Below are 27,012 nucleotides of genomic sequence, written 5' to 3'. Positions count from 1 at the left end.
CCATAGTGGTTGCACCATCTTACATTCCCACTAACAGTGTGCAGAGTTCCGATTTCTCCATATCCTTGTCAACCCTTGTTATTTTCTGGGTTTTTTGATAGTAACCAACCTAATGGATGTGAGATGGTATCTCCTTGTGGTTTAGATTTTTATTTCCCTAATGACTAATGATGTTGAGCATCTTTTCATGTGCCTTTTGGCCACCTGTATATCTTCTTTGGAAAAATGTGTAGTTAAGTCCTTTGCCCATTTCTTAATTGGGTTATTTGTTTTTTGTTGAGTTATAGGAGTTCTCTATATATTCTATATATTAATCCCTTATTATATATATGACTTGCAAATATTTTCCCCCATTCTGTGGATCTCTCTCTTGATGGTGTCCTTTGATGCACAGAAGTTTTTAATTTTGAAGTCCAATTTATTTTTTCTTTTGTTGCTGTGTTTTTGGTGTTATATCCAAGAAAATCATGCCAAATTCAATGTCATGAAGATTTTCCCGTTTTCTTCTAAGACTTTTTATGGTTTTCGCTCTTACGTTTAGGTCTTTGATCCACTTTGGGTTAATTTTTGTATATGGAATGAGGAAGGGGTCTCATTCTTTTGCATGTGGATGTCCAGTTTTCCCTCCACCATCTGATGAAAGACTGTCCTTTTTCCATTGCATGGTCTTGACACCCTTCAAAAAATTCAACTGACCGTGGACCTCCCTGGTGGCACATTGGTTAAGAATCTGCCTGCCAATGCAGGGGACACGGGCTCGAGCCCTGGTCCGGGAAGATCCCACATGCCACGGAGCAACTAAGCCCATGTGCCACAACTACTGAGCCTGCGATCTAGAGCCCGCAAGCCACAACTACTGAGCCCACGTGCCACAACTACTGAAGCCCGCGCGCCTAGAGCCCGTGCTCCGCAACAAGAGAAGCCGCTGCAATGAGAAGCCTGCGCACCGCCACAAAGAGTAGCCCCTACTCGCCGCAACTAGAGAAAGCCCACGTGCAGCAACAAGGACCCAATGCAGCCAAAAAAACCAAACCAAAACAACAACTGACAGTATGTATGAGGTTTACTTCTGGGCTGTCTAATCTATTCTGTTGATCTATATGTCCATCCTTATGCCAGTGTCACACTAAGTATGTTTTATTTGTTTTCTGTTGTTGTTTTTTTAAATCTATTTTATTTTTGGCTGCGCTGGGTCTTCGTTGCTGCACATGGGCTTTCTCTAGTTGTGGCGAGCGGGGGCTACTCTTCGATGCGGTGCGCGGGCTTCTCATTGCAGTGGCTTCTCTTGTTGCGGAGCACGGGCTCCAGGCGCGCGGGCTTAGTAGGTGTGGCGCACGGGCTTAGTTGCTCCACAGCATGTGGGATCTTCCCAGACCAGGGCTCGAACCTGTGTCCACTGCATTGGTAGGCGGATTCTTAATCACTGCGCCACCAGGGAAGTCCCTAAATATGTTTTATAAGTTACATTTAATCCTCACAATATTCTTGTAAAGTAGAGACTTATTCTCATTTTATAATTGGGGAAACAACCTCAGAAAAATGTATTACCTGAAGGAATCACAGACTTACAGCTAGTAACTGCGAGACTAAGATTTAAACCCATCTGATTCCAAATACTGGAAATAAAATCAGTTCCTAAAAAAAAAAGAAAATCCCTATGGGGAATTGAATCCAGGTAGTTAAAAGCACTGAAACTAAATTTACAACTCTGCAGAGTTGGAACTCATTAACCCATTCAACAGACTTTTTGGAGTGACTACTTATGTGAGACATTGGTTTTAGGTGCTGTAGATACAATGAGGAAACTGAGGCATGAATTAGTTGAGCAAGAAGTACGCTCAGTTTGCTACTCAAAGCCAGGATTTATTCATTGTTTCATCCTGCACCATCAGGGAAGGTAGATTTTGGTACATACTTCTCAAGCTTATTAAAAACCAGACTTTAAATACAAAAATCTGGTGCTCCCTGGGAAATTCTAATAACCTCCCTAGAGAATAACTGCATTTTCCAGTGAACCTACTATCTAAGAAAACATCTTAGGGTTTTCATTTCTGTCATTTGTAATCTGGAAATAATACTTTTTTTTTTTTTTTTTTTTTTTTTTTTTTTTTTTTTTTTTTTTTTTTTTTTTTGCGGTACGCAGGCCTCTCACTGTTGTGGCCTCTCCCGTTGTGGAGCACAGGCTCCGGACGCGCAGGCTCAGCGGCCATGGCTCACGGGCCCAGCTGCTCCACGGCATGTGGGATCTTCCCAGACCGGGGCACGAACCCGTGTCCCCTGCATCGGCAGGCGGACTCACAACCACTGCGCCACCAGGGAAGCCCCTGGAAATAATACTTTTTTTTTGAATTTTCCATGTATAAAATTGTGTCAATTTGGGGTCGTGCTTTTTCCAAACTATACTTCACCCACACACAATGCTTTTCAGAAACACTGGTTAAAAGGGTATTTAAAGTAGGTTTAAAGCCTCATTTTGAAGAAAGGGAAAAATACAGGCTTATTGGTAAAATGAGAAAAACATTGAGCCCTTACTATGCCTGGTACTATCCTAGGTCCTGGAGATACAATGTAACACAATTCCTGTCTGTAAGGAATTTCCATTCTTTTTTTTTTTTTTTTTTTTTTTGCAATCACATTATTGTTTCAGGCAAGATCATCAATGAATGCTAAAATTAGAAGGTGAAAATTTGATGAGAAACATGACATTTATGTAGTCACCAAGCATCTCCCCCATATTCTTTTTTTTTTTTTTTTTTTTTTGGCCGTATCTTGTGGCATGCAAGATCTCAGTTCCTGGACCAGGGATCGAAACTGCGCCCCATGCAATGGAAGCATGGAGTCTTAACCATGGACTGCCAGGGAATTCCCAGGAATTTCCATTCTTTGGGACACCAGACTTCAGCAGGTTCTGAGGCCTGTAAGATCCACTGCTAAAAAAGATCTGTTCTTTAATTCAACAAATATTTAATTGTGCCAGGTGGTATTGTAGGCATTTAAGATATATCAATGAACAATGATTACTGCCTCTATGGAGCTGACATTCTAGCAGAGGGAGTCAGATGATAAGCAATAAATATAATAAGAAAATTACCTAGTACTAGTAGCATAAGTGGTGATAAGTACTATGGAAAAAGGAAAAAGGAAACCAAAAATGGGATAGTTAACTGTGCCAAGCAGACTTCAGAATTAAATAGGGTGGCTGGGGAAGACTTCTCTGAGGTTAATTTTGAATAAAAATCTGAAGGAATTAGGGAGCAAACCATGCACATATCTGGATGAAGAGCAATTCAGGCAGAAAGCAACAAGTGCAAAGGCCTTGAGGTGAAATTATCCTTGGCATGTTCAAGGAACAACAAGGGGTAAGATCCTGGAGTTGAATGAGTGAAGAAAAGAGTAGTAGGTGAGATCACAGAGATAATGGAGTGGGGCAGATCTTGTAGGGCATTTTGCTCTGAGTGCTATGTAAAGCCAGTGGATAGTTTTGAGCAGGGAAGTGATACAACATTTCTGATGTGTTAACATGATCGTGATGGCTACTGTGATGAAACTAGACTAAGTGAGGACAAGGTGGAAGCAAGAGAAAACAGTAAGACTACTAAAATAATCCAAGCATAAAGGTGATAGTAGTGTAGGGTAGTGAGAAGCAGATGGTTTCTGTATATATTCTGAAAGTAGGGCCAATGGAACTTGCTGATTGGCTGGAGAAAAATAGAGGGGTTGAGGATGATTGAGATTATTGGCCTGCATAACTGTCAACTGAAAGAAAAATGTACAACATGAGAGTTGCGAGTTTAGTTTTATACAGGGTCTTACTGAGGGAGACACATGTTCAAGAAGCACTTGAAATGTGTTCCACCAGACTACAAAATGGGGGAGGCTTATAAAGGCAAAAACCACAAGGTTATAGTTAGTTACGTGAGTTCTTTATTAATAATTATAATTGGAGCTGGCAAGAAGTAAGGGTGCTTGTTTTTTGGGGGTTTTTTTTTGGCTGCACCACACGGCTTACACAATCTTAGTTCTGAACCCAGGCCCTGGCAGTGAAAGCGCCAAGTCATAATCACTGGACCGCCAGGAAATTCCCAAGGGTGCTTGTTAAATAAGGGTTGGTTGGGGTCCGAATTGGTTGCACGGTTACAAGGGGAGACCTTGAGACCATAAGGATGCAGTGGCATGTGTTGTTCTGAATATGACCAGTGGTGTCCTTGGGTTCTGTACAGTTCAAAGAAAGTTCAAGTTCTCGGTGGGGCAGAATTGTGTCTGAGACCAGATCCTCAATGGCCTCCCAACTCCATTTTTGTATACCTGTATTGTGGTTACTCCATTATAATTTCAATTTGTCATCAACTGTAAGAATATGGTTAACATTAACTGAGATGAGGAAGACTGTGTTGGGAGCTGGTTTTTTGGGGATGGTGGTGGTTAGAATCAGGAGCTTAGTTTTCATCATGTAAGTTTAGGATGTCTACTATACATTTATGTAGCCAACTGGATATATTATTATATGTCAAGTAGCTGTATTGAACTCTGTGAGAAGCACTGTCACTCTTGTGGTCTTCACAGCAACCCTATGAGGTGGATTTTTTTTTTACAAGTGAGGAAAGAGAGGGCTTAAGTAACTTGCCTAATGTCGCAGCTAAAGTGGGAGAGCTGGAATACAACTACAGACACTGGCTTTTAAAAAGTCCAGGTTTAGCCCAAACGCAGAAGCCCCGTTTTTAGTTCTACCATGACCTTAGCGCACTTATTCTCCACACTAGGAATGCTACAAGTAGCCCAATTTATGCTTCAGGGAACATTAACTTTGCAATAACCTAGCTAACAGATTTACCTGGGGAAACCGAAGGAGGCAACTAACGCGCAAGCGGAAAACTTTAAAGCGCCGCCACGCAGGCGCTCCGCCGCCGGGAAAGTAGCCACTACGGCTGCGCGAATCGGCGGCCCCGCCCTCCCTCGTCACGTGCTGTGGGACCGCGGCGTGGCGGCGGCAGTGGCAGTAGCGACGGCAGGCCATAGGGCGGTCAGAAGGTTTCCGGTTCCGGTGTAACGTTCGGGCTCCGTCTCAGGGGCTGAAGTTAGTGAGGTGAGTAGTGGCCCCGGGCCCGGAGAGGGTATCCTCGCGTCCTAGTGACTGGGGCTAGGGTTCAATCCAAGGGGAGGACAGAGGCGGGAAGGTTCAGTGGAAAGGAAGCTGAGAAAAGAGCAAGTTCTGTGGGAGAACGGGTTGGAATGAGATTGTTGAGAGGAAAAGGGCGGGGGCGGGAAAGGGACGAGCTGAGGAGACTACCTCTGAGATGAGGAGTTGGGGTAGAACGAGGCTGGGTTGGGGGCGGGTCAGAGAGACGGAAAGAGCAAAAAGAGAAGAATGGGGGTTTCAGGGAGGAAATTGGACTTGTAGCAAAGGAGAGCACAGAGTAAGGAAATGCTTCAGAGGATTAGAACCTGCTACCAGCTCATTCAGAGATCATTCTGCCTTCCTCTCCTTCCACACCATAACCACACCCCACCCCAGCCCCGCTCCACGCAGTTATTGTTGAATATTTGATTCATGACAAAGCTAGTTACCGTTTGGAACTTTTATTTTGGCCACTGGCTGTTTAGTTTGCACGTTATCTTATGGAAGAATGGGTTGAAGTTGAGTACATTTGTTCATATGGTGCTTGGGCACACATTTCATCTGATAGAATTAGTTATGCAATCAATAGTTATTGAATGAATTAAGTGCCATATAGGAATGGCAGTCGTCCGCATTTTGTAAGATGAGCGAACCCAGCCTGAGAGGAATTACTTGTCAGAAGGCTGGTAAATGGTAGAGCTCGGTGTGAGCTCTTCATTCTCTGTGGTGTCTGAATATGCTTTTGAGCAATGCACATGTTGAGATTGATAGGCTCTACTGCTATCTCATGATGGGTAAATAGAGCCACTGTATTCATATAACATGTCACTGAGGCACAAAATCTTTCACTCGTAGTTTCATGACTTTAATCTACTTGCTTCATATGGTTATACCAAAATTAAATACACTATTTAGCAACAGTTCTTATAGAGGATAAACCTGCCAAAAATGTAGAAGATAATCAGACTGTACCTTATAGGAGAAAAGGTGTCTTAAAACATCTTAAAAGATTGAATCCCAGATTGGACCCTGATGTGTGGCGCTGCTGGGAGGAGGTTAGCTTGGAATTGAGGTCAGTCTAGCTTATTGACTTTTAGGCAATATGGAGAAAATTAGGGAAATAAAAATTTTCTTTATGCTCATGAAGAGTTTTGAGATTTAAGTAGGAGATAAAAACGTAAACATGAATAAAATTTAAGAACTCTACTTCATTAAACAACAAATTAAAGATTGTTGTAGAGTCTTTTATGATGGTGTTTTCTCTATTAAGCTAAAAAGTAGAATAAAGGTGAAAAGAGAGAGAGTACATCCAAAACGAGGGTAATCTTTTCTGAACTGAGGGATTAGTTATGACAGAGACCCTGTAGAACATGAGAGAAAAGTATCTAGGTACAGAATTCCCACTGGGATGAATATGAGTACAGAGAAATGTGATAGAACAGTCTTAAGGATTATGAGTTTTAATATAGGATGACTGACCTGGATAAGCCCTCTCATTTGTGTCCCTTAAAAGAAGGCCTGGGTTAAGGAATGCTTGCCCAGAAGTAGGAAGAATAGAACGGCTGGGCTCTGAGTGGGCTTTTTCAGTCTTGTTTTCATGTTATATGCTTGCCAGTCCTTGTTGAATATGACAGAATCAAAAAAGAAGCTAGGACTCATTTCTCAGACTAGGTTATTCCCAAGGTTTGTTTGTTTATTCCACAGGTTTCACTGATCCACTGATACTTACTGAGTTAGGGTTAAAAATCAAACAGAATGTAGTCCTTTCTGTTTTGAAGTATGAGTTGTAGGGAAAGTATTTGGCTTGAAATGAAGTAGAAGAACTTGCCTAGGATTGAGAATAGAGGTGGGGAAGGCATTCCTGATATACTTACTGTTGCCTGGGGTCATTTTAGTCTTCTCCTGTCCTCTAACTTAACTCTTTACTGGTTTCTTTTTAGGTGCAGTATTGAATCCTATTTTGAGCTATCCTCCTTTTCCTGAATAATGGCACTGTCTAAGAGGGAGCTGGATGAGCTGAAACCATGGATAGAGAAGACAGTGAAGAGGGTGTTGGGTTTCTCAGAGCCCACAGTGGTCACAGCAGCACTGAACTGTGTGGGGAAGGGCATGGACAAGAAGAAGGCAGCTGGTATGTACCTTTCTGAAACTTCTGGCTTAACATGTAGGATGACCCCAAATACTGCTTTGAACTTCCCCAAATTCTCTGTTGGGAGTGTCTAAAAAAAGGTCAGGCCACAGTTTCCCTTGCATTATAATGGAAATAGCCTAAATAATTAATATTGCTTTTTCTCTTATTTTTTATTTTTTATACTATTTGTGACATATTTTGAATCTCAGACTGATTTCCTTTGACCACTGCACTGAGTTACCTAAATTATATTTACTTAGGAAATATACTTAAGTCAGATGGGTATATTCAGATCCATATCGACATCTAAACATATAGAAGTCTCTATAAAATACATGAAAAATGTTGAGGGAGGCAGATTTTGTTAAGGTAGTCTCCTCCAACTGCTGTTTGGGAAAAGTTAGAGTGGTTATTCATCTTAAACTTTGATGCTCAGCCTAAACAGGTTACTCTGGCTATGCTACTTCCTATGCCAAAAAATTATAACTATTTTTATCTCGTGGGGCAAGGTCATTCAGTGTAAGAGAATGTATGAGAATCCTACAAAGAACTTAAGAAAGCATTTCTCTCCCTCTTAGGGATAAAATTCCAGTGTTGGCATCTGTTGTATGCCTAGTATTGGACTAAGTACTTTTTTTTTTTTTTTTAATTTATTTATTCTTATTTTTGGCTGCATTGGGTCTTTGTTGCTGTGCGTGGGCTTTTCTCTAGTTGTGGTGGGCGGAGGCTACTCTTTGTTGTGGTGGGTGGGTTTCTCACTGGGTGGCTTCTCTCGTTGTGGAGCACGGGCTCTAGGCGCACGGGCTCAGTAGTTGTGGCTCACGGGCTCTACAGCGCAGGCTCAGTAGCTGTGGCGCACGGACCCAGTTGCTCCGCGGCATGTGGGATCTCCCCAGGCCAGGGCCCGAACCCTTGTCCCCTGCAATGGCAGGCGGACTCTCAACCACTGCGCCACCAGGGAAGCCTGGACTAAGTACTTTTACGTTTTCAACCTTACCACCTCTTTTTTTCTTGCCAGACCACCTGAAACCTTTTCTTGATGATTCTACTCTCCGATTTGTGGACAAACTGTTTGAGGCTGTGGAAGAAGGCCGAAGCTCTAGGCATTCCAAGTCCAGCAGTGACAGGAGCAGAAAACGAGAGCTAAAGGTAGGTTACAGTTAACTATCTGATGAGCTTGGAGTGTTTTGAATGGTAACAAAGTTGCTGAGCTTATCTGGCTCACACTTTAATATCCACTATTAGAATACCTAATATTTAAGAGAGGTACTTAGGCATTGAAGTAGAGGTAGTTCATCTTACGGTGATGAACTACCTAAGTTCATGGGTTGAAACGTTCCAAGGAAACAGTAGGTAGCTTTGTCCTTTTTCATATACAGTTAGGAGTTTTGGTTCTCATGTTTCCCTAAGTCTCTCTCTTTTTCTTTTTTTTTCAATAAATTGATTGCTCTAAGATTTTATGCTTTGATTTACTTGAGGCCTAATAGATTGCTTCAGAATGTGACTTCACTGCTACCTGAGCCATAGACCTCATTGTTGGTCCTTTAGAGATATTACTCTGCAATGGACTTGTAGATGGGACACCTAACAGCAATTGATTTTTTACTGTGTGTCTTGAGAGCCTACTGTTTTCCACATAGCAAATTGCCAGTCCTCTGGCCCCATGAGTGGAATACTTAAAGGGACCATCATTACCTCCCTTACCTCCTTCTCTTTTTATCCTATAGTTGCTGATTGGTCATGGCCTCTTTCAATATTAGCAGTGTCAAGTAGCTGATCTATCTCTTTTCTCTGTCTGTCTCTTAAAAAAATCCTTTCTGTGACTCCCATCAAAAACCTTCCAAAGTGCTTTTGATATCCTGGCTATCCTTTTGTTTTTCCTGAGGCACAAGAGTGAATAAGCAGTGTCTGCTTGGTCCCTGGCCAGGCTGTGGAACCAAGAGAAATAGAGATTTGTGTGCTTTTTGTGTTTAGGGTTTTGTAGGGTTATCAGAGGAATGAAAGATAGTCCTTGCCTTAAAGGAATTTGCAGTTTAAGGGTTGGGGGATGGGAGGGCACAACAAAATACAGTCACAAATTACGAAATCTGAGTAGCAGTTTCATGTAAATTTTAGGGTTGACTAGAGTTTCAGACTTCCGTTGAATTTTGTTACATTTAAGGGGGAATGCTTGATCCATAGTATACACAGATCTGTAGAGTGAGGATTATGTTTTGATAGGGCGTGCTACTGTATAAGTGCTGAGGGCCTGCTATGAATAAAGTGACTACATTGGGTGGGATTAATAAAAATGGTTTCTTGAAGGAGGTATCTAGATAGCCTTGGGATTCGGGTCCCACTTTGGTCCATTCAGTCCCCACCCCACACAATATATTATGGGAGAGTCCTTTTTCTTGAACTGTAGGAGTTCCAGGAAGCGCTCGCCCCTGGCCGAGGATATGTCCTTGCAAAACACGAGCCCTCCTAGTGAAGAGGGGATGTCACCCAAAGCCTACCACCGGTGTGTACATTTGCTTTTTCCCATTGTCCCTTCCAGTTGGCCACTCTTGGTCCTGTTAAGTTCACCTTGCAAATTAGTCAACATATTTGAGTTCCCATTGTTTGATGAGAACAAAGTGTTATTGGGGAATACAGAAAAAGAGAGAAAGCCCCTGTCCTGGAAGAGCTTAGACACTAGTTGGGAGAAAGTATGTACTAACATTGAAAGACTTAACACTTGGCAAACAGAATATCAGCAGTATAATTTTACTTAGTATGAACCAAGCTCTTAAGCGCTAAAAGGATGTGAAACAACAGTTTGATCAGAGTGGGATGAGATTATTAATGAGAAAAACTTCCTGGAGGAGGTGAGTTTTAGGCAGGATTTGGACTGGGGGAAAAGTTGAGGGAGATCATTACAAATGTGGGCAGTAAGATGTGCAAAGACCTTGGGATGGGAACATTTATAAGCACATGGGATGAAATTTGTTTGACTGGAGTAGGAGAATAATGAAGTTGAGATGGGTGAGATGGTCCATTTGGTGGAGGGTCTAGAAGACTCTGGGAAAAGCCACAAAATGCTGATAAGGACTAGGATTATTCTTCCCTTCTCCCATGGGCAGGGATACAACTCTTCTTTCATCTTGGGTTCCCTTAGGAAGTGTTTGGTGATGACTCTGAGATCTCCAAGGAATCATCAGGAGTAAAAAAGCGACGGATACCCCGTTTTGAGGAGGTGGAAGAGGAGCCAGAAGTAATCCCTGGGCCTCCCTCAGAGAGTCCTGGCATGCTGACTAAGCTCCAGGTTAGTAATTAAGAACTGGAAGCGGTGGTTTTGAGAGTTGAAGAAGTAAGAGATGGATGGGTCCAGATTTATCGTGGCCTTAATTTGAATTAATTGTTAGCATTGGAAAAATTTTATGTCCTGCTTTATGTTTCATCATTTCTTGGTTTAACCAGGAGTATTCCAGTTGAAGGCTTTTGAAATAGCATTTACTGAGCACCTATTATGTGGCAAGGAAGGTGTGTTACGTACATCATTTGCCCAAATATCTACCTCACTGTGTCAGTAAGAAAATTATTGAAATGATTAGAACTTAACATGATGGCAGAGAAGTATTTCCAAATACTATAACACAGAAAAGATATAATCCACTTAAATAATTTTGAGTTCACTTTGTATGTTTTTAATAGGAATTATCTGTGTATTTAAAATGGGCACTGTTAAAAAATTTGGGGGCTTGCCTGGTGGCGCATTGGTTGAGAGTCCACCTGCCGATGCAGGGGACACGGGTTCGTGCCCCGGTCCGAGAAGATCTCACATGCCGTGGAGGAGCTGGGCCCGTGAGCCATGGCCGTTGAGCCTGCGCGTCTGGAGCCTGTGCTCTGCAAAGGGAGAGGCCACAACAGTGAGAGGCCCACGTACCACCAAAAAACAAACAAACAAAACAAAAACAAATTTTGATACTACATAAGTAGTAAATATTTCTTGTACCACTTAAAATTTGTTACAGGAGAAATAGAATATATACATATATATGGATGGGTGGGTGGATGGATGGATTTGCGTATTATGTATGATATTTCTGAAAGGAAAGAAACTGATGGTGATTTTTTTTATAGAAAATGGGGTGGAAGAATTCACAGTATACCCTTTTGTACTTTTTTGCATTTTAAACTATGTAAATATACCACCTATTCAAAAAAATGTTTAAAATAATTTTTTTAAAATATCTTGAAGCGCCTTGACACAGGACTCTTGGAAAATTCAAGAAGAGTTATTTGATCATGTCCTCAAAGCTTACTATTCTGAACTTCTTTAGGGCAGAGGAAAGTATTTACAGAGATTAGGAAGTAAGTCTTCACATTGTTGGCTCCCGTTACCCAAACTAGGAACTCAGGGACAAATAGGTGATTTTTTTTTTAAGTGTAATAATGTTTATGGGTTCTGTCAGTTTTGCATGCATTTTCTAAATGTTCACAGTTGCCCTGTAAGGTAGGTACCATTTTTACCCCTTTTAGACACTTGGAGGTTTAGAAATTAAATACCGTGTTCAAGGTCACACAAGCATTAAATGGCAGAGTTAGGATTCAAACTCAGGTTTCCCTGACTCCAGAGTCTTAATTAGCAAGCTATGTTACTATCAATACTTAACATGCCAATCCTGCCTTGGGAAGATAGGTTGAAAAATTCCAGTGCTCAGCTGTGTACGCTTATCTTTATTACATTTTCTAGCCTATGGTACAAGCAGAATATGATGGGGTCATTCAAAAATTTTTTGTTCTCTAAACCTGAAAGCCCTTTGAGTTTAGGAACCTGTATGAGAGAAATAAAAAGATGTTAACAGTTTTTCAACTTTTTCCCTCACTGAGAGCAGATCAAACAGATGATGGAGGCAGCAACACGGCAAATCGAGGAAAGGAAAAAACAACTAAGTTTCATTAGCCCCCCTACGCCTCAGGTATTGTAACCAGATTTCTCTGAAAATAAGAATCTTTAGCACAGAATTTCTTGCCACCCACTCAAATGAGAGTCCAGAAGATGACTGCATGTTCCACCCCCAATTTACCACAGTCTACCACTCTGTGGCAGGTGGTGGGGGCGTGGTCGGGGGAGATCTGCCTGCCTGTCTAATTTTTCTGATTCTGATTTCTTTTTCTCTATCTCACAGCCAAAGACTCCTTCTTCCTCCCAACCAGAGCGACTTCCAATTGGCAACACTATTCAGCCCTCCCAGGCCGCCACTTTCATGAATGATGCCATTGAGAAGGCAAGGAAAGCAGCTGAACTACAAGCCCGCATCCAAGCCCAGCTGGCACTGAAGCCAGGGCTCATCGGCAATGCTAACATGGTGGGCCTGGCCAATCTCCATGCTATGGGCATTGCTCCCCCGTGAGTATCTGTTTCATGGAACTCGTTTCTGAAGCTTGAGAAGCAATAAATACCTTTGAATGTTATTGATCCTCTTCTTGCAAGGAACTTAAATAATTTCTTAGACAGTTTCATATTTCTTACATATACTCAATAAATACCAATTGAATTTATTCTCTTGGTTACCTTGTTGCAGAGTTTAATTATCTTCTTTTTACAATTGGTAGAACTGAAGTTAAGATTATTCCTCTAATATTGGAGCTAGGAATAGAGCCAGGTTTCCTGGATCCTAGGTCAGAACTATATCCATTAAACCACATTGAGTGAGACCAGATCTGAGAGTTCTCTACAACTGGGTAAAGGTGATAGACTTCATTTTTAACACCTTAATTGGTTTGCCATCCCCTGTCTGACTCAAGAATTAAGGAGTAAAGGAAAATATGATTCCAACTTCTTACCATTGTAATTTATAAGTTCATTTCATCTGATTGTACTCTATACTCAACTGTCCAGTTTGATAGTTTCAGTCAGGATGTTATTATTCACTGATGGGTTTATGTTCCTTAGAATTTTGTAACCTAGTTGTCTTTGTTGGGTTTTGATTTTTCCTTTTTTTTTTTTTTTTTTTTAAATTTTATTTATTTTGGGCTGTGTTGGGTCTTCGTTGCTGTGCAGGGGCTACTCTTCATTGCGCTGTGCGGGCTTCTCATTGTGGTGGCTTTTCTTGTTGAGCATAGGCACGCGGGCTCAGCAGTTGGGCCTCACAGACTCTAGAGCACAGGCTCAGTAGTCGTGGCGCACGGGCTTAGTTGCTCCGCAGCATGTGGGATCTTCCTGGACCAGGGATTGGACCCGTGTCCCCTGCATTGGCAGGCGGATTCTTAATCACTGCACCACCAGGGGAGCCCTGTTTTTTATTTTCTGCTTGGTTTTTTTTTGCTTGACTTACTGTTCCAAATGGGATTTATTCCTTTGTGGGCTATTTTTCAGGAAGGTGGAGTTAAAAGATCAAACTAAACCTACACCACTGATTCTTGATGAACAAGGTCGAACTGTAGATGCAACCGGCAAGGAAATTGAGCTGACACACCGTATGCCTACTCTGAAGGCCAATATTCGGGCTGTGAAGAGGGAACAATTCAAGCAACAGCTAAAAGAAAAGCCATCAGAAGACATGGAGTCTAATACCTTTTTTGACCCCCGAGTCTCAATTGCCCCTTCCCAGCGCCAGAGACGCACTTTTAAATTCCACGATAAGGGCAAATTTGAAAAGATTGCCCAGCGATTACGGACAAAGGTATCTGGCTTAGAATATAATCTAGAATTTTGAAGAAGTTAGGAAGGTGACAAAGGAAATTGAATATAGTCCTGAAATAACCGTCAACTCAGTTCTCTACGTTTTTGGCAATTAGATAAACAAGTAGTAAAGCAATGAGTAATTTTTAAAATACTATATTTTTTCCTGGAATACTTGATTTTTAGCTGATTTGTCTTCTCAGTTACTTACATTCTACTTAGGTGGAAATAAAATTGAATTTGAAAATTCTCCACATAAACGGTCAGTGGAGGGAAACCGTTGAGAACCCTCAGGGCAACTAATGAAAGCTAGCCTGGTGTTAAAATTTACTGCAGACAGTCCACACACTTGGATAGTTTGATTGACTGTATATTTGATGACTTTTACCTTCTTGTTTTCATCCTCTCAGAATGAGGTTTTTCGTAAAATTCCATTTCTGCATATTTGCTGCAGGCAGGCACTGTGGGGTAAAGGGCTAGTGATGAGAGTGAAATGTATGTAAATCAACCAAGTAAAGGATAAAGTAAAGCAGAACAGCTCCTTTTTCTAAGCTTTCAGAAAGTATGAATTTGTTGCATTAGATGTAAAGAGTTCAACAAGGGAGTGTTTTAAAGTTTGGGATTCTACTACTTCCCTGTTTTCTTTGACTTCAGTTTATCTTCTTGTCTTGTCTTTAGGCTCAACTGGAGAAGCTGCAGGCAGAGATCTCACAGGCAGCTCGAAAAACAGGCATTCATACTTCAACTAGGCTGGCCCTCATTGCTCCTAAGAAGGAGTTGAAGGAAGGTGATGTCCCTGAAATTGAGTGGTGGGACTCTTATATCATCCCCAATGGCTTTGACCTGTGAGTTTGTTGGTTAATACCTTTTAATAAGGCTAGAGTTTTAATGGGAAAGATGGTACCTGTGCATTAAGTAAAAAATTTAAATCCAAGGAAGATAGATAACCATATACAAGCTCATATATTTGTAAAGAATATGTTGTATGGGTTGTTTTAGTTTTTTCGGTTAACTAGGAGGATTGGGCACATATAGTCTAAATAATCTATACAAATCTGTAAAATTTCTGCTTGCTTTGTTATACATTGTTATTTGTTTTTACCGTATTTGTTTTCTTAATTACCTTCTTTTGCTACTTTTAATAGGTGTTTAACATTTCTTAAAGATCCAGTCCTAGAATAGAGCAAGGATTCTTAGTTGATGGGGGAGAGAATGATAAGTAAAGCGTATAAGAAACATTTGGCAAGCTTCAATCATATCTGTTCCATTATTCTGATACATGGCTTTAGGAGACTGTCTCAGCCTTTCCTTATGCTTCCTTTGTCAGCCTCTGTCCCAGCGAATTATTGTTACTAATGAGAGAATATGGTGTCCATCAGGGGTGTTAGGGTAGAAAAAAAAGGTTGACAATGACTGGTGTAGAGAGTGCATCCAACCTTAGTGGGACCATTTTGTCATCTTGAAAATTATAAGTAATATATTACATATTATAGACATGCAAATACTGTAAAAAGTTCTAGAATGCATTATGGGGGGTGGATTTTTTCATTGTGTTTCTAAGATTCCCTCTCTCTTGGAATCATCTCTACCCACATATCCTGTTTTCCCTTCTTCCTCCAATTTTAGTACAGAGGAAAATCCCAAGAGAGAAGATTATTTTGGAATCACAAATCTTGTTGAACATCCAGCCCAGCTCAACCCTCCAGGTAATGTAGAGATTACTCAATCAAAGCTCTAGAGAAGTATTAGCCAATAGAAATTTATGTGATAATGGGCATGTTCTCTGTCTGGTCTGTCTATACTATAGCTGCTGTGCACACATGACTATTGAGAACTTGAAAACCAAGTTGCATTAATACAGCTGAGGGACTGAATTTTTAATTTTATTCTATTTTAATTTTAATTTAAATAGCACATGTAGCTAGTGGCTACAGTGTTGGACAGTGCAGCTGTAGAGCATTGAGGTCTAATCTATAGATGGCCTCACTGATGTATATTACAAATTGGGCTTTTGCCATAGTGTTGACTCCCAACTCTAGTCTAGTACACCACCATTAAACTCCTGGCCTTCTTCAATCTTCTTTTTCTTCAGCCTTTCTCTTTATCATTTTTGTAGTGAAAGTCTGTTGGCTCAGTCAGAAGAGATGGGTTTTAGTTGTGGCTGTGAACTAGCTGAATCCCTTGGGTAAATCACTTATAATACAGAATTTCCTCATATGTAGAGATAATACTGATATTCCCTCTTAAGCAATCACAGAAGATTTTAAAATTTTCATCAAATTTGAGATGAATAGAGGAGGTTAGTTTTTACTCAGTACATTTACTCAGTAAATTTGCTTGCCAGTATCTCTAATAAGTTCAGAAAAATAGATTGAGACCCTGTGATAATAAAAGAATAATAATCATTGAATTATACTTAATCAGAATGTACTTAGCTGTCATCAGCATGAATCATTAGAAGAAAGTGGGGGATTTTGTTTGTTTTAACAAATTGAGTAAATCTGCTTTGGGAGCTCAGAAGATTTTTCCCAATCCCTATGACTCTTAAATTATAAATTTCTTAGTGTTGGCCAGTGGTTTTCAAATTGTATTCCATAGGCACGTTGAGGTTCAATAAGTAGGATCCAAATGGGATTCTGGATACCCCCCACCTACTCCAAATCCTCACACAGAGCAGCCGGAGCAGCTCTAATTTTGTTTTCTATATTTGCCACATTTCAGTTTATAAAAGGGTTCAACTGCTTAAAGAAAAACAAGTTAGAACATTACTCATGAAAGATAAGAACGCTTTTGAGGGGCTTCCCTGGTAGGGCAGTGGTTAAGAATCCGCCTGCCAATGCAGGGGACATGGGTTCGAGCCCTTGTCCGGGAAGATCCCACATGCCGCAGAGCAACTAAGCCCATGCGCCACAACTACTGAGCCTGCGCTCTAGAGCCTGCAAGCCACAACTACTGAAGCCCATGTGCCCAGAGCCCGTCCTCCGCGACAAGAGAAGCCACCGCAATGAGAAGCCCTCACACTGCAACAAAGAGTAGCCCCCACTCACCGCAACTAAAGAAAGCCTGCGAGCAGCAATGAAGACCCAAGGCAGCCAAAAATAAATTAAAAAAAAAAAAAGAATGCTTTTTAAAGACATAACTATAATACCATTATCACGACCTAAAATTAACTAAAAGCAAACTAGAGGTCCTTTCTTTTTCTTTTTTTTTTTTAATCTTAATTGGAGTATAGTTGATTTACAATGTTGTGTTAGTTTCAGATGTACAGCAAAGTTAATCAGCTACACATACACAGATATCCACTATTGTTTAGATTCTTTTCCCATATAGGCCATTACAGAGTATTGAGTAGAGTTCCCTGTGCTGTACAGTAGGTTCATATTAGTAGTGTGTATATGTCAATCCCAGTCTTCCAATTTATCCCTTCCCGCTTACCCCCTGGTAACCATAAGTCTGTTTTCTACATCCGTAACTCTGTTTCTGTTTTGTAGATAAGTTCATTTATACCCTTTTTTCAGATTCCACATATAAGTGATATCATATATTTGTCTTTCTCTGTCTGACTTATTTCACTCATTATGACAATCTCTAGGTCAATCCATGTTGCTATAAAGTTCCTTTTAGTGTGATTGATATTCACCTGTATCCCACTAATATGCTTATTGCTTTGGTACATTCATTTCTCTGCCTGACAGTCGACAATGACACACCAGTTACTCTGGGGGTATATCTGACCAAGAAGGAACAGAAGAAACTTCGAAGGCAAACAAGGAGGGAAGCACAGAAGGAGCTACAAGAGAAAGTCAGGCTAGGCCTGATGCCTCCTCCAGAACCCAAAGGTACATATCTTAGAGGCAGGGAAGAAAGGGTGACAAGTTTATCTCTGTCATTCTAGAGGAACTTTAGCATCTCTCTATATTTGGGTGCTTTTTGTTTCTCAGAATCATTCATTGGTTCTTCCTTTCCTTAATTTTCTATTGTCTTTGCTTATTAAGACAGGTCAACATAGTCATTGTAGATGTCACTTAAGGCTTTTTTTTTTTTTTTTAACTAATATTGACCATAAAACATTCCTATACTCCTGGAAGAATAACAGGCTTGAAATTCATGAAGATAGTAGTTGGAGTATTTGCATAGAGTTGTTATGTACATAATTCTTAAATGTTTGAAAAATGAAAATGCAGTTTAAAAAACCTCACTCCTGTAGTTTCCATTATCAGTTAGTAATATTTTGAGTGAGCACTGTTATGTATAGGATCTTTCACTAAATGCTATGATGAGAGTGAAAAATGTCAAAGGGCTTCCCTGGTGGCGCAGTGGTTGAGAGTCCGCCTGCCAATGCAGGGGACGTGGGTTCGAGCCCCGGTCCAGGAAGATCCCACATGCTGCGGAGCGGCTAGGCCCGTGAGCCATGGCCGCTGGGCCTGCGTGTCCGGAGCCTGTGCTCTGCGACGGGAGAGGCCACAACAGTGAGAGGCCCACGTACCACAAAAAAAAAAAAGAAAAAAAAAAAGCCAAAGAAATTAAGTTCCTTGTCTTTCGTAAATTTTCAAACAATGTGAATAAATGCATACCAGTTATTTAGATTAATTATGTGACCTCCCTCAAATGCTGAATTAATTGGATGGGCTTTCAAGGTAAGAGTATTTGGAGGAGGTGAGTTTTGAGTGGAGATTTGAAATAGGTGAATGATATGAATTAGTAGAGAAGAGATTGACAGGTTATCCCAGCTGGAGTAATGACTTATGAGATTGATTTCTATCATCTCTTCACTGCAGTAAGAATTTCAAATTTGATGCGAGTATTAGGAACAGAAGCTGTTCAAGACCCCACGAAGGTAGAAGCCCATGTCAGAGCTCAGATGGCAAAAAGACAGAAGTAAGTGCCATGGGATTGGGTGGAAACCCAGGGCAAGTACCTTTCCCAGACTCTTCTGGGGGATCCATATTTGGAGGGAGGGGAGAGTTCTCCGTTGCTCTCTCTTTCCCTCAGCCCTGCCTCTGATCTTCAATGCCTTTCTCACTTGTGGATGTCCTTCCTGTCACGACAGAGCGCATGAAGAGGCCAACGCTGCCCGAAAACTTACAGCAGAACAGAGAAAGGTCAAGAAAATTAAAAAGCTTAAAGAAGACATTTCACAGGGGGTACACATATCTGTTTATAGGTAGGTGTCCAAACTGGGCCAGCCTTTTCCTTAGAAATACCAAAACATTTTCCAGGTGATTGAGGCAGAATCACTGGTGTAAAGCATACCTAATAGCAGCTCTACTCTCTTTTAACGACCCTAGTGTAAATCAAGAGCTAGTAGATCTTTTTCATTGGTGAGGGTTAAAAACTTAGTCTTCTATCTCTGAGGTCTTAGTGAACTAATACTAGTTCTGAAGAATGAATGAACGAATATGCTTATTCAGGCCAAGATGTGAACTAGGGATCATTCTTACTTTATGAAGCATAAAATATTATTTTTTTAGGAAGCATTAAAAGTTTTTTTCCTCAGTTAACTATATCCTTATCCTAATGTATTGCAGTAATCCTTTTATTCCCACTCCAAAGTGGACTTTATTTATTTATTTATGATTTATTTATTTGTTTTTATTTTTGGCTGCATTGGGTCTTCGTCGCTGCGTGGGCTTTCTCTAGTTGCGGCGAGTGGGGGCTACTCTTCATTGCAGTGTGCAGGCTTCTTGTTGTGGCTTCTCTTGTGGAGCACAGGATCTAGGCACTCAGGCTCAGTAATTGTGGCTCACGGGCTTAGTTGCTCCATGGCACGTGGGATCTTCCCAGACCAGGGCTTGAACCTGTGTCCCCTATTGGCAGGTGGATTCTTAACCACTGCATCACTAGGGAAGCCCTGGACTTTCCATGTTGTAAATATTTTCTACCTTTTGTGTTGATTTAATGTTTTCATTTTATTCTTTTATGTCAAGTACATGTGTATCTTCTGTTTAGACGTGCTCCTGTTTAGTTCTTTATTATAAAAATGGCACATTATAAAAGTAGTGAATGCTTACTAAGATAAAAAACATTCTAACAATACAGAAGGACATTTACTGAAAAAGTCCCCTTCCTATTCTCTGATCCCTTAGGACCACTCACTGTGGGTAATTGCCACTGACAGTTTTTCGTATATTCTTCAAGAAATTTTTCAGGCATAGCATTGTGACTACTTTATATTATAAGCATCTAGAGGGCAAAGAATTTGTTGGTCTTTATACTGTCAAGAACAACTAGCATATAAATATTTTTGGATGATGGTAAATATCTCTCCTTCATTCTTAGAGTAAATTTTGATTACCTGCTATTTGTTGTAAAGTTTACAGTGCTAGACTTTGAAGAAGTTTAAGACAGTAGAAATACTTCTGGATTCATCAATTCTACCTTTAAGCATTAGTATATTTGCTTACTCCAAATGCCTTTGTTTTTAGAGAGAAAACTATTTTGGATCCATTTTTATTTGCCATTCCATTCAGGCAGCTGCTGATGCTAAAATGAAAGCCATAACTAAACTTTCCCTTCTCCAGAGTTCGAAATTTGAGCAACCCAGCCAAGAAGTTCAAGATTGAGGCCAATGCTGGGCAGCTGTACCTGACAGGGGTGGTGGTACTGCACAAGGATGTCAACGTGGTAGTAGTGGAAGGGGGTGAGTCTGAAAAAATTGAGGCAACCGTAGGCCTTGAAGTGATTAACATGGTGGGAAGAAAGGAGAAAAAGAAAGTATTTTAGAGCCATACCTGGGTTTACTATCTTGGGCCTCTGTTTCTGTGTTTATTGGAGTAGAAGGACCTAAGATGTGGTTCCTGGGATTGCTTCAGCTACCACATTAATGTCTGAGCGTTGAATGCACACAAACGTTCTTTCTACCCCATTGTCTTCCACAACTCTGGCAAAATTCTCCTTCTCTGTTTCTAGGCCCCAAGGCCCAGAAGAAATTTAAGCGTCTTATGCTGCATCGGATAAAGTGGGATGAACAGACATCTAACACAAAGGGAGATGGTGAATGGGGGTTAGAGGGGATTAAGTGGGAGGTGGGATGGTACTCTGTCCATTCATCTGTTCCCTTTCTCTGACACTCTTGCAAATACCAGATAATGTTTAAGAATTTTAGAAAGACCCATTTGGACTTTAAGCATGCTAGACATTCATACAGTATTTATTATATGATCATATACATGAGTATTAGTTATTCTCCTGCCTATCCTTTAAGGCCTTTCTACTAGCTGGTTTCCCTGTTAGCCCAGACTCTGGATACTGGCTACATGAGTGTATTTAGTTTGTGAAATTTCAGCAAGCTGCGCATTCATATGTGCATTTTCTATATTATATAATTTTTTGACAAAAAGTTTTTTAAAGGATTGAGAGCAAAAAATATTTTTCAGATCAAAAAAAAGCTCTCTGCTTCATTCAAGAAAATAAACTTTTATTCTTTTGCCCAAGTTTATCTTGTATATTTATTTGACATCCTTCAGGCCATCTTCTTCCATCAATATTCATTCTTCCCTTCTTTGAAGACCTGGGTTAGCATTTAACATATGCTGAGAACCTTACTTTTCTTAACTTTGGCCCTTCTATACTTTTTGTTCTTCCCATTTTTGTACTTAAAGTACACTTTTTACGATAATTGACCTATATTTTATTTTGTTTCGCAAGTGTTCCTAAGATATTTTCATTCACTATATCTGTCCTCCTTCATTAGACTAAAAACTCCTTGAGAATGGACTCTTATCATTTTGGCATCTGAAGTGCTTAGGACAAGTTTTTATTGTTCTTTTATTTATCTCCTTATTCCCAGTACCTGTCACAGCTCTTGACACGTAATTGGTCCTCAATACATGTTTGTTGAATTAATTAATGTCCCTACCTGTTTGGAGATTTCAGTCTAATTGGGGGGAAATAAAGAGTAACAGAAGACATTTGATCCCAATACATGAGAAAAGGTGATGATATTTAAAAGAATTTGGTAGGCTTGAATACTGTTTGTTTAGAACCTAAATCTTGATGTCTGATCTAAGTCTAGAGCAAGATTTAGCTATATTGTCTTTTCCAGATGATGAGGAATCTGATGAGGAAGCTGTGAAGAAAACCAACAAATGTGTACTAGTCTGGGAGGTAGGTGATTAAACACTGAAGCAGGACTTATGCTAATTCCTGATTGTTTATATTATGCAAATGGAGCAATATAATGGTAAAACTAAATAATGACTAATCCCTTAAGTAATTTGTATTTCTTTTTGGAATTCATTGTTAAGTATTTGGCAGCAAATCCTTCCTGATTATATTAGTTAAATTGATGGGTATATAGTTTATAACATCTGGGGAAAAGTATGGAAACTGGTGGCAAGAATACAAATTCTCGATTTATTTATTTCACAGTCATGGATATGAGACTTGGAAAGAGGGAAATGAATTGTAGAATTTTTCTTTGGATATAGTGAAAGAAGTACTAGACTTAATACAAAGTTGGGAGTCTGGGCAGTATCACTTACTAGCTGTGTAACTGGGCAAGACACTTAATGTCAAAAACTGTTGCTTTGTCTACAAAATGTGGATATTATTTTCTCCCTATTGTCAGTTTTATTTTGAGAACCTAATTTGATTATTATGTAATGATGCTTTGCAAAATGTGACTAAATCACTCTTAAAATGGAATTTTTTTATGGTTATACAATTCTTTCGTCCCTCAAATTTTCTTAGTGAGCCACACTATTCTGAAGAATGAATGAATGAGTGAATATGCTTGTTCAGGCCAAGTAGTGAACTAAGGATCATTCACCCTTTGTGAAGTGTAAAATATCATCGTATTTCTCCAGGAAGCATTAAAAGTTTCTTTCCTCAGTAACTATATTCTTATCCTGATGTACTGCAGTAATCCTTTTATTCCCACTCCAAAATACATTTTATACATTGTAAATATTTTCTACCTTTGTGTTGATTTAACGTTTTCATTTTATTCTTTTAGGTTGCATGCGCGTGTGTATCTTCTATTTTTTAAATGTGCTCGTATTTAGTAACTAGTTCTTTATTATAGAAGTAGTACTTTGGGACTTCCCTGGCAGTCCAGAGGTAAGACTCCGCACTTCTCCTGCAGGGGGCGTGAGTTCAATCCCTGGTCGGGGAACTAAGATCCCACATGCCATGCGGCATGGCCCGGAAAACAAAAAAAGTAGTACTTTACTACCAAAGTAGTGAATGCTCATTAAAATAAATTCAGACAACACAGAAGATCACTTACTGAAATAGTCCCTTCCAATTCACTCATTTTTTTAAGACCACTCTATAGGTAATTGCTACTGTTTTTCATGTATCCTTCTGTCTTACCCCAGATTCCTCCAATTTATGCATACTAAGTAGGTAATAATAACCATAATAACTGTTTCTGTGTCTCATAAGTCCCCATCTGCATATTTAATATCCCCCAGCCCCTTCACCTCTTTAAAATTCTGTTCCATTTATCTCTGAGAGTCCTCAGGAATTATTTCTCAGGTTCAGAAATAAGCCAAGTTGTGCTTTAGCCTCCTTTTTGGAATCTGATCCCTGAAAGCCTCTAGCACTTTGTGACTGCCATTGCAGCTAGTCCCTTTGGTGAGAATGCGGTTCCACTAAGTACTGAATCTTTCTATTGTAGTTGTCTGCAGGTTATCCCCCTTGGCTCCCATTCCTCTCTCCCCCGGACCCCTGTATTGTTCTTTGTCACTGGGCCCCAAAACCTCCTGCTTATATACATGGTCTCACTAAGTCTTATGAAAAGAGTCCTTTTAGCCTCTAACTCCTTTCTCCTTAAATGCCCAAATCTGGAGGCCTGGTGGGAGGCAAGTTCATCCCATCTCACCCTCCCTAGTCCTTCCTGACTTACTCTTCCATCCAGGCACCAGAGCACAGAACTCCTCATCTTCCATTCAGTCAAAAAAACAAACCCATATAAAGTCATGAAAACTCAGCAAATATCCAAGGGGGTGGAGGTTAGAATTGTTTGTTTTGTTTTGTTTGTTTAATATTTATTTAGGCTGCACCAGTTCTTAGTTGCAGCACTCGGGATCTTTTATTTGAGGCATGCGGGATCTTTAGTTGTGGCATGTGGGCTTCTTAGTTGCAGTATGCATGCGGGATCTAGTTCCCTGACCAGGGATCGAACGCGGGCCCCCTGCATTGGGAGCATGGGGTCTTACCCACGGGACCACCAGGGAAGTCCCTAGAATTGTTTTTACCATAAAATTATGTTCAGGTAGGCACATTGCTACACAGGTGTTACTAGGTTTTATAAAGGAATATATCTGATTTAAATTAGAAACTGCAGTGTTTTTATTAAAAATTTTGTCTCTTTCCCAGGGTACAGCCAAAGACCGGAGCTTTGGGGAGATGAAGTTCAAACAGTGCCCTACAGAGAACATGGCTCGGGAGCATTTCAAAAAGCATGGGGCTGAGCACTACTGGGACCTTGCGCTGAGTGAATCTGTGTTGGAGTCCACCGACTGAGACTACTGCAAGCCCTTGCCTCTCCCTTCTTGCCTTTGTCTCTTCAGTCCTCTCCCTTATTCTGCCTCCAAACCCAGCCCTACTTGTGTGTGTGATCTCAGAACTGTGCCAGGTTGACATTGGGACAAAGGGAGAACACCTTGCTTCCTTCCCCAGACAGCCTGGTGCTGCCCTTTATTCCCCTTATGTGAATATGATTAAAGAGTTATTTTTAAAGTCGGTATGATATTTTTCACAACGTTCAAAGGTATTGGAGTTTGGGTCTTCAGGTGATCTTTTCTCCAGACTTCTAGCAATTGCTGTGGAAAAAGAAAATTTTGTCATTGATATTTATGAATATATAAATGGATGAACGAATGGATGGATGATTGGATAATGGAAATTTCTGACCTCATCTTAGAGTAAGAATGATAAATACTGTTTTCCTGGAGCAGAGTGAAGAAGGAAAAGGTATTAAGTGGATAGGGGAGAGGGAATTTCCATCTCTTAACCTTCGGTGGATAGTCACGAGGTTCAGATTACTCCTGGTCTTGGCTGAGTAGTCTTAACAGGAAATTAGTTCCTCATATGGGTGAATATATGAGAAGGTATGTCGTGGGTGAAATGGACACAGAAGGAGAGTCCAAAGAGGATGTTATGGGTCAGTTTGTAAAAGGGAATAGGATTTGGGAATTTAGCCTATTTCTTCTCTTTACTAATTAAAGAAACCAATCCTTTTCTAAAAGACAATGTGTAATTTCTTTTTGCCACCCACCCCCAAGAATCTGACAAGATGCAGTTCTGTTTAAGCATTTAATGTTTCTGGTTTGATTTTAGGAGTATTTGGGTCAGAATAAGTATCCATAGAAGTACAAAATTCTTACCATAAATATCATTCCATTTCATGTTGCCTGTTGAGGATGTATTGAGAATGGATTGAATATAGGAGCCATTAGAGTTCCTCCCTGCTAATTGGAGTTTACTAGGAAGTAGTGTCAGAATGAATACTTGACCAGAAGTTAAAACATTCTATGTTATCAAATTAACCCCTTTAAAAAAAATGTGGGGACTTCCCTGGCGGTCCAATGATTAAGACTCCATGCTCCCAAGGCAGGGGTCACGGTTTGGATCGTTGGCTGGGGAACTAAGATCCCACATGCCGCATGGCATGGCCAAAAATAAATAACATTTTTAAAAATTAAAAAGTTACTGTTTCAGGCCCTAGTTAGAGTTCCAATTTTAAGGCAGTATTAGAGAGTGCTAGGATAAAAAAGGTGGAAAGAGACAAGGGACTGCAAAAGGCCTTAAGGAAAAACTATACAACCTCTTTTTTAGAGATAAGCAAACTATAACCCAGACAGATGACATTACTAATTCCTAGAGCAGGAAGAAACCTAAAAAAAGCCTATATCTGTGAGACTTAGGAGCTAGAGAATTGATATTTCGTGATTTAAGCAAATCCAGGGGAAAACATTGTCAGAAGTAAGTGCTTTTGCTTTTATTAAAGGATTTATTACAAACATGAGTGTAAATAATTTATACACAACTTCAAAAATGTATTGTTTGCTGAAGACCTAAAAGGAGTCTTTTTGTTCATTATAAAGTTCAGTAAGTTCCCTACATAAAAGAATGAGTTCCAGGGCTTCCCTGGTGGCGCAGTGGTTGAGAATCTGCCTGCTAATGCAGGGGACACGGGTTCGAGCCCTGGTCTGGGAGGATCCCACATGCTGCAGAGCAACTAGGCCCGTGAGCCACAACTTCTGAGCCTGCGCGTCTGGAGCCTGTACTCCGCAACGAGAGGCCGCAATAGTGAGAGGCACGCGCACCGCGATGAAAAGTGGCCCCCGCTTGCCACAACTAGAGAAAGCCCACGTACAGAAACGAAGACCCAACACAGCAAAAATAAAAAAAAAAATTCCATTCCGAAAGCACGTTCATAAGTCCAATTTGTTCGTACATCCAACAAAACCCAATTCACAATTGCTGTACTGTAATCGGTTTGTAATACTTTTCACACAGTAATACATAACAGAACATTTTGAATCTTACAGTACAGTACCTTGAAAAGTACAGTAGTGCAGTACAACAGCTGGCATACAGGGGCATGTTTGCATCTTTGAAAGTTCTGAACTTGAAGGTTCGTCTGTAGGGGGCTTACTGTACCCATAGTGAGACTTAATCCTTGTTTTAAGTCTTAACTCCCTGTGCTTCAGGGTGGTGGTGGTTTTTTAATTTATCTGATCCTGTACTGTATTAAGCATTGTGCTCGATAGGCATTGCCTCCTTTATCAGAACAAATTTATGAGGAAAGTAGATTTTAGAGGTGAGAAATTTGAAGCTAAGAGTAAGTAATTTGCTCCAAGGTTATGGCTAGTAAGTGATGGAGTTTAATTTGAACCCAGGTTTGACTAGAACCCAAACTTAGTCCCTACACATGCTGCTTCATTTGTGAAATAGGTGGTAGGGACAGATGTGTTCTTTCAGATGAATGCTAGACTCAGAATAGTTCCTATCTTGGGATGCTGTTATCACTTAGAATACATTGTGAACTTTAGTAATTTCTTTCATAATCTGAAGTTATATCTTTAGTTAACGGCAGTTATTTGTCCTCTGTAGCGTTCTGGAGAGAACTTTAAAAGTCATTTGGAATTTATCATGGAGAATTAAGTG

At 40.3% G+C, this 27,012-nt stretch overlaps 1 protein-coding gene across 4 annotated transcripts; it reads left to right on the top strand.

Annotated features, from left to right (window-relative positions):
• Nucleotides 1–1,029: 1,029 nt before the first annotated feature.
• PRPF3 (pre-mRNA processing factor 3) lies at nucleotides 1,030–24,579 on the top strand. 4 transcript variants are annotated; one of them, XM_089916065.1, is made up of 16 exons: nucleotides 1,030–1,050; nucleotides 7,057–7,247; nucleotides 8,266–8,396; nucleotides 10,384–10,530; nucleotides 12,104–12,187; nucleotides 12,398–12,618; nucleotides 13,588–13,894; nucleotides 14,572–14,738; nucleotides 15,520–15,599; nucleotides 17,589–17,732; nucleotides 18,672–18,771; nucleotides 18,944–19,057; nucleotides 20,415–20,533; nucleotides 20,803–20,886; nucleotides 21,938–21,999; nucleotides 24,217–24,579. In XM_089916065.1, exons 2-16 carry the CDS (start codon nucleotides 7,103–7,105, stop codon nucleotides 24,361–24,363), a joined length of 2,052 nt encoding a protein of 683 aa, XP_089772191.1. In that variant the 5' UTR covers nucleotides 1,030–1,050; nucleotides 7,057–7,102; the 3' UTR covers nucleotides 24,364–24,579. The 4 variants fall into 4 exon arrangements, with proteins under 4 accessions (XP_089772191.1, XP_089772197.1, XP_022419908.1 ...); XM_022564200.3 differs by lacking the exon at nucleotides 1,030–1,050 and adding an exon at nucleotides 4,924–5,083; XM_089916071.1 differs by lacking the exons at nucleotides 1,030–1,050; nucleotides 18,944–19,057 and adding an exon at nucleotides 4,917–5,083.
• Nucleotides 24,580–27,012: the final 2,433 nt, after the last annotated feature.

The sequence above is a fragment of the Delphinapterus leucas genome, chromosome 1, assembly GCF_059928025.1.
Source record: "Delphinapterus leucas isolate spDelLeu-1000000601 "Yukka" chromosome 1, BTC_Dleu_Yukka2, whole genome shotgun sequence".
Classification (NCBI taxonomy): Eukaryota; Metazoa; Chordata; class Mammalia; order Artiodactyla; family Monodontidae; genus Delphinapterus; species Delphinapterus leucas.
Note: the sequence above shows the minus strand (reverse complement) of the source record. Positions and strands in the feature narration are given on the sequence as shown.

Coding starts and splice junctions, on each gene's coding strand:
- PRPF3 (XM_089916065.1), top strand. CDS start 7,103: ATGGCACTGTCTAAGAGGGAGCTGGATGAGCTGAAACCATGGATAGAG. Junction 20,534..20,802: donor CGTGGTAGTAGTGGAAGGGG/GTGAGTCTGAAA, acceptor CTCTGTTTCTAG/GCCCCAAGGCCCAGAAGAAA. Junction 22,000..24,216: donor AATGTGTACTAGTCTGGGAG/GTAGGTGATTAA, acceptor TCTCTTTCCCAG/GGTACAGCCAAAGACCGGAG.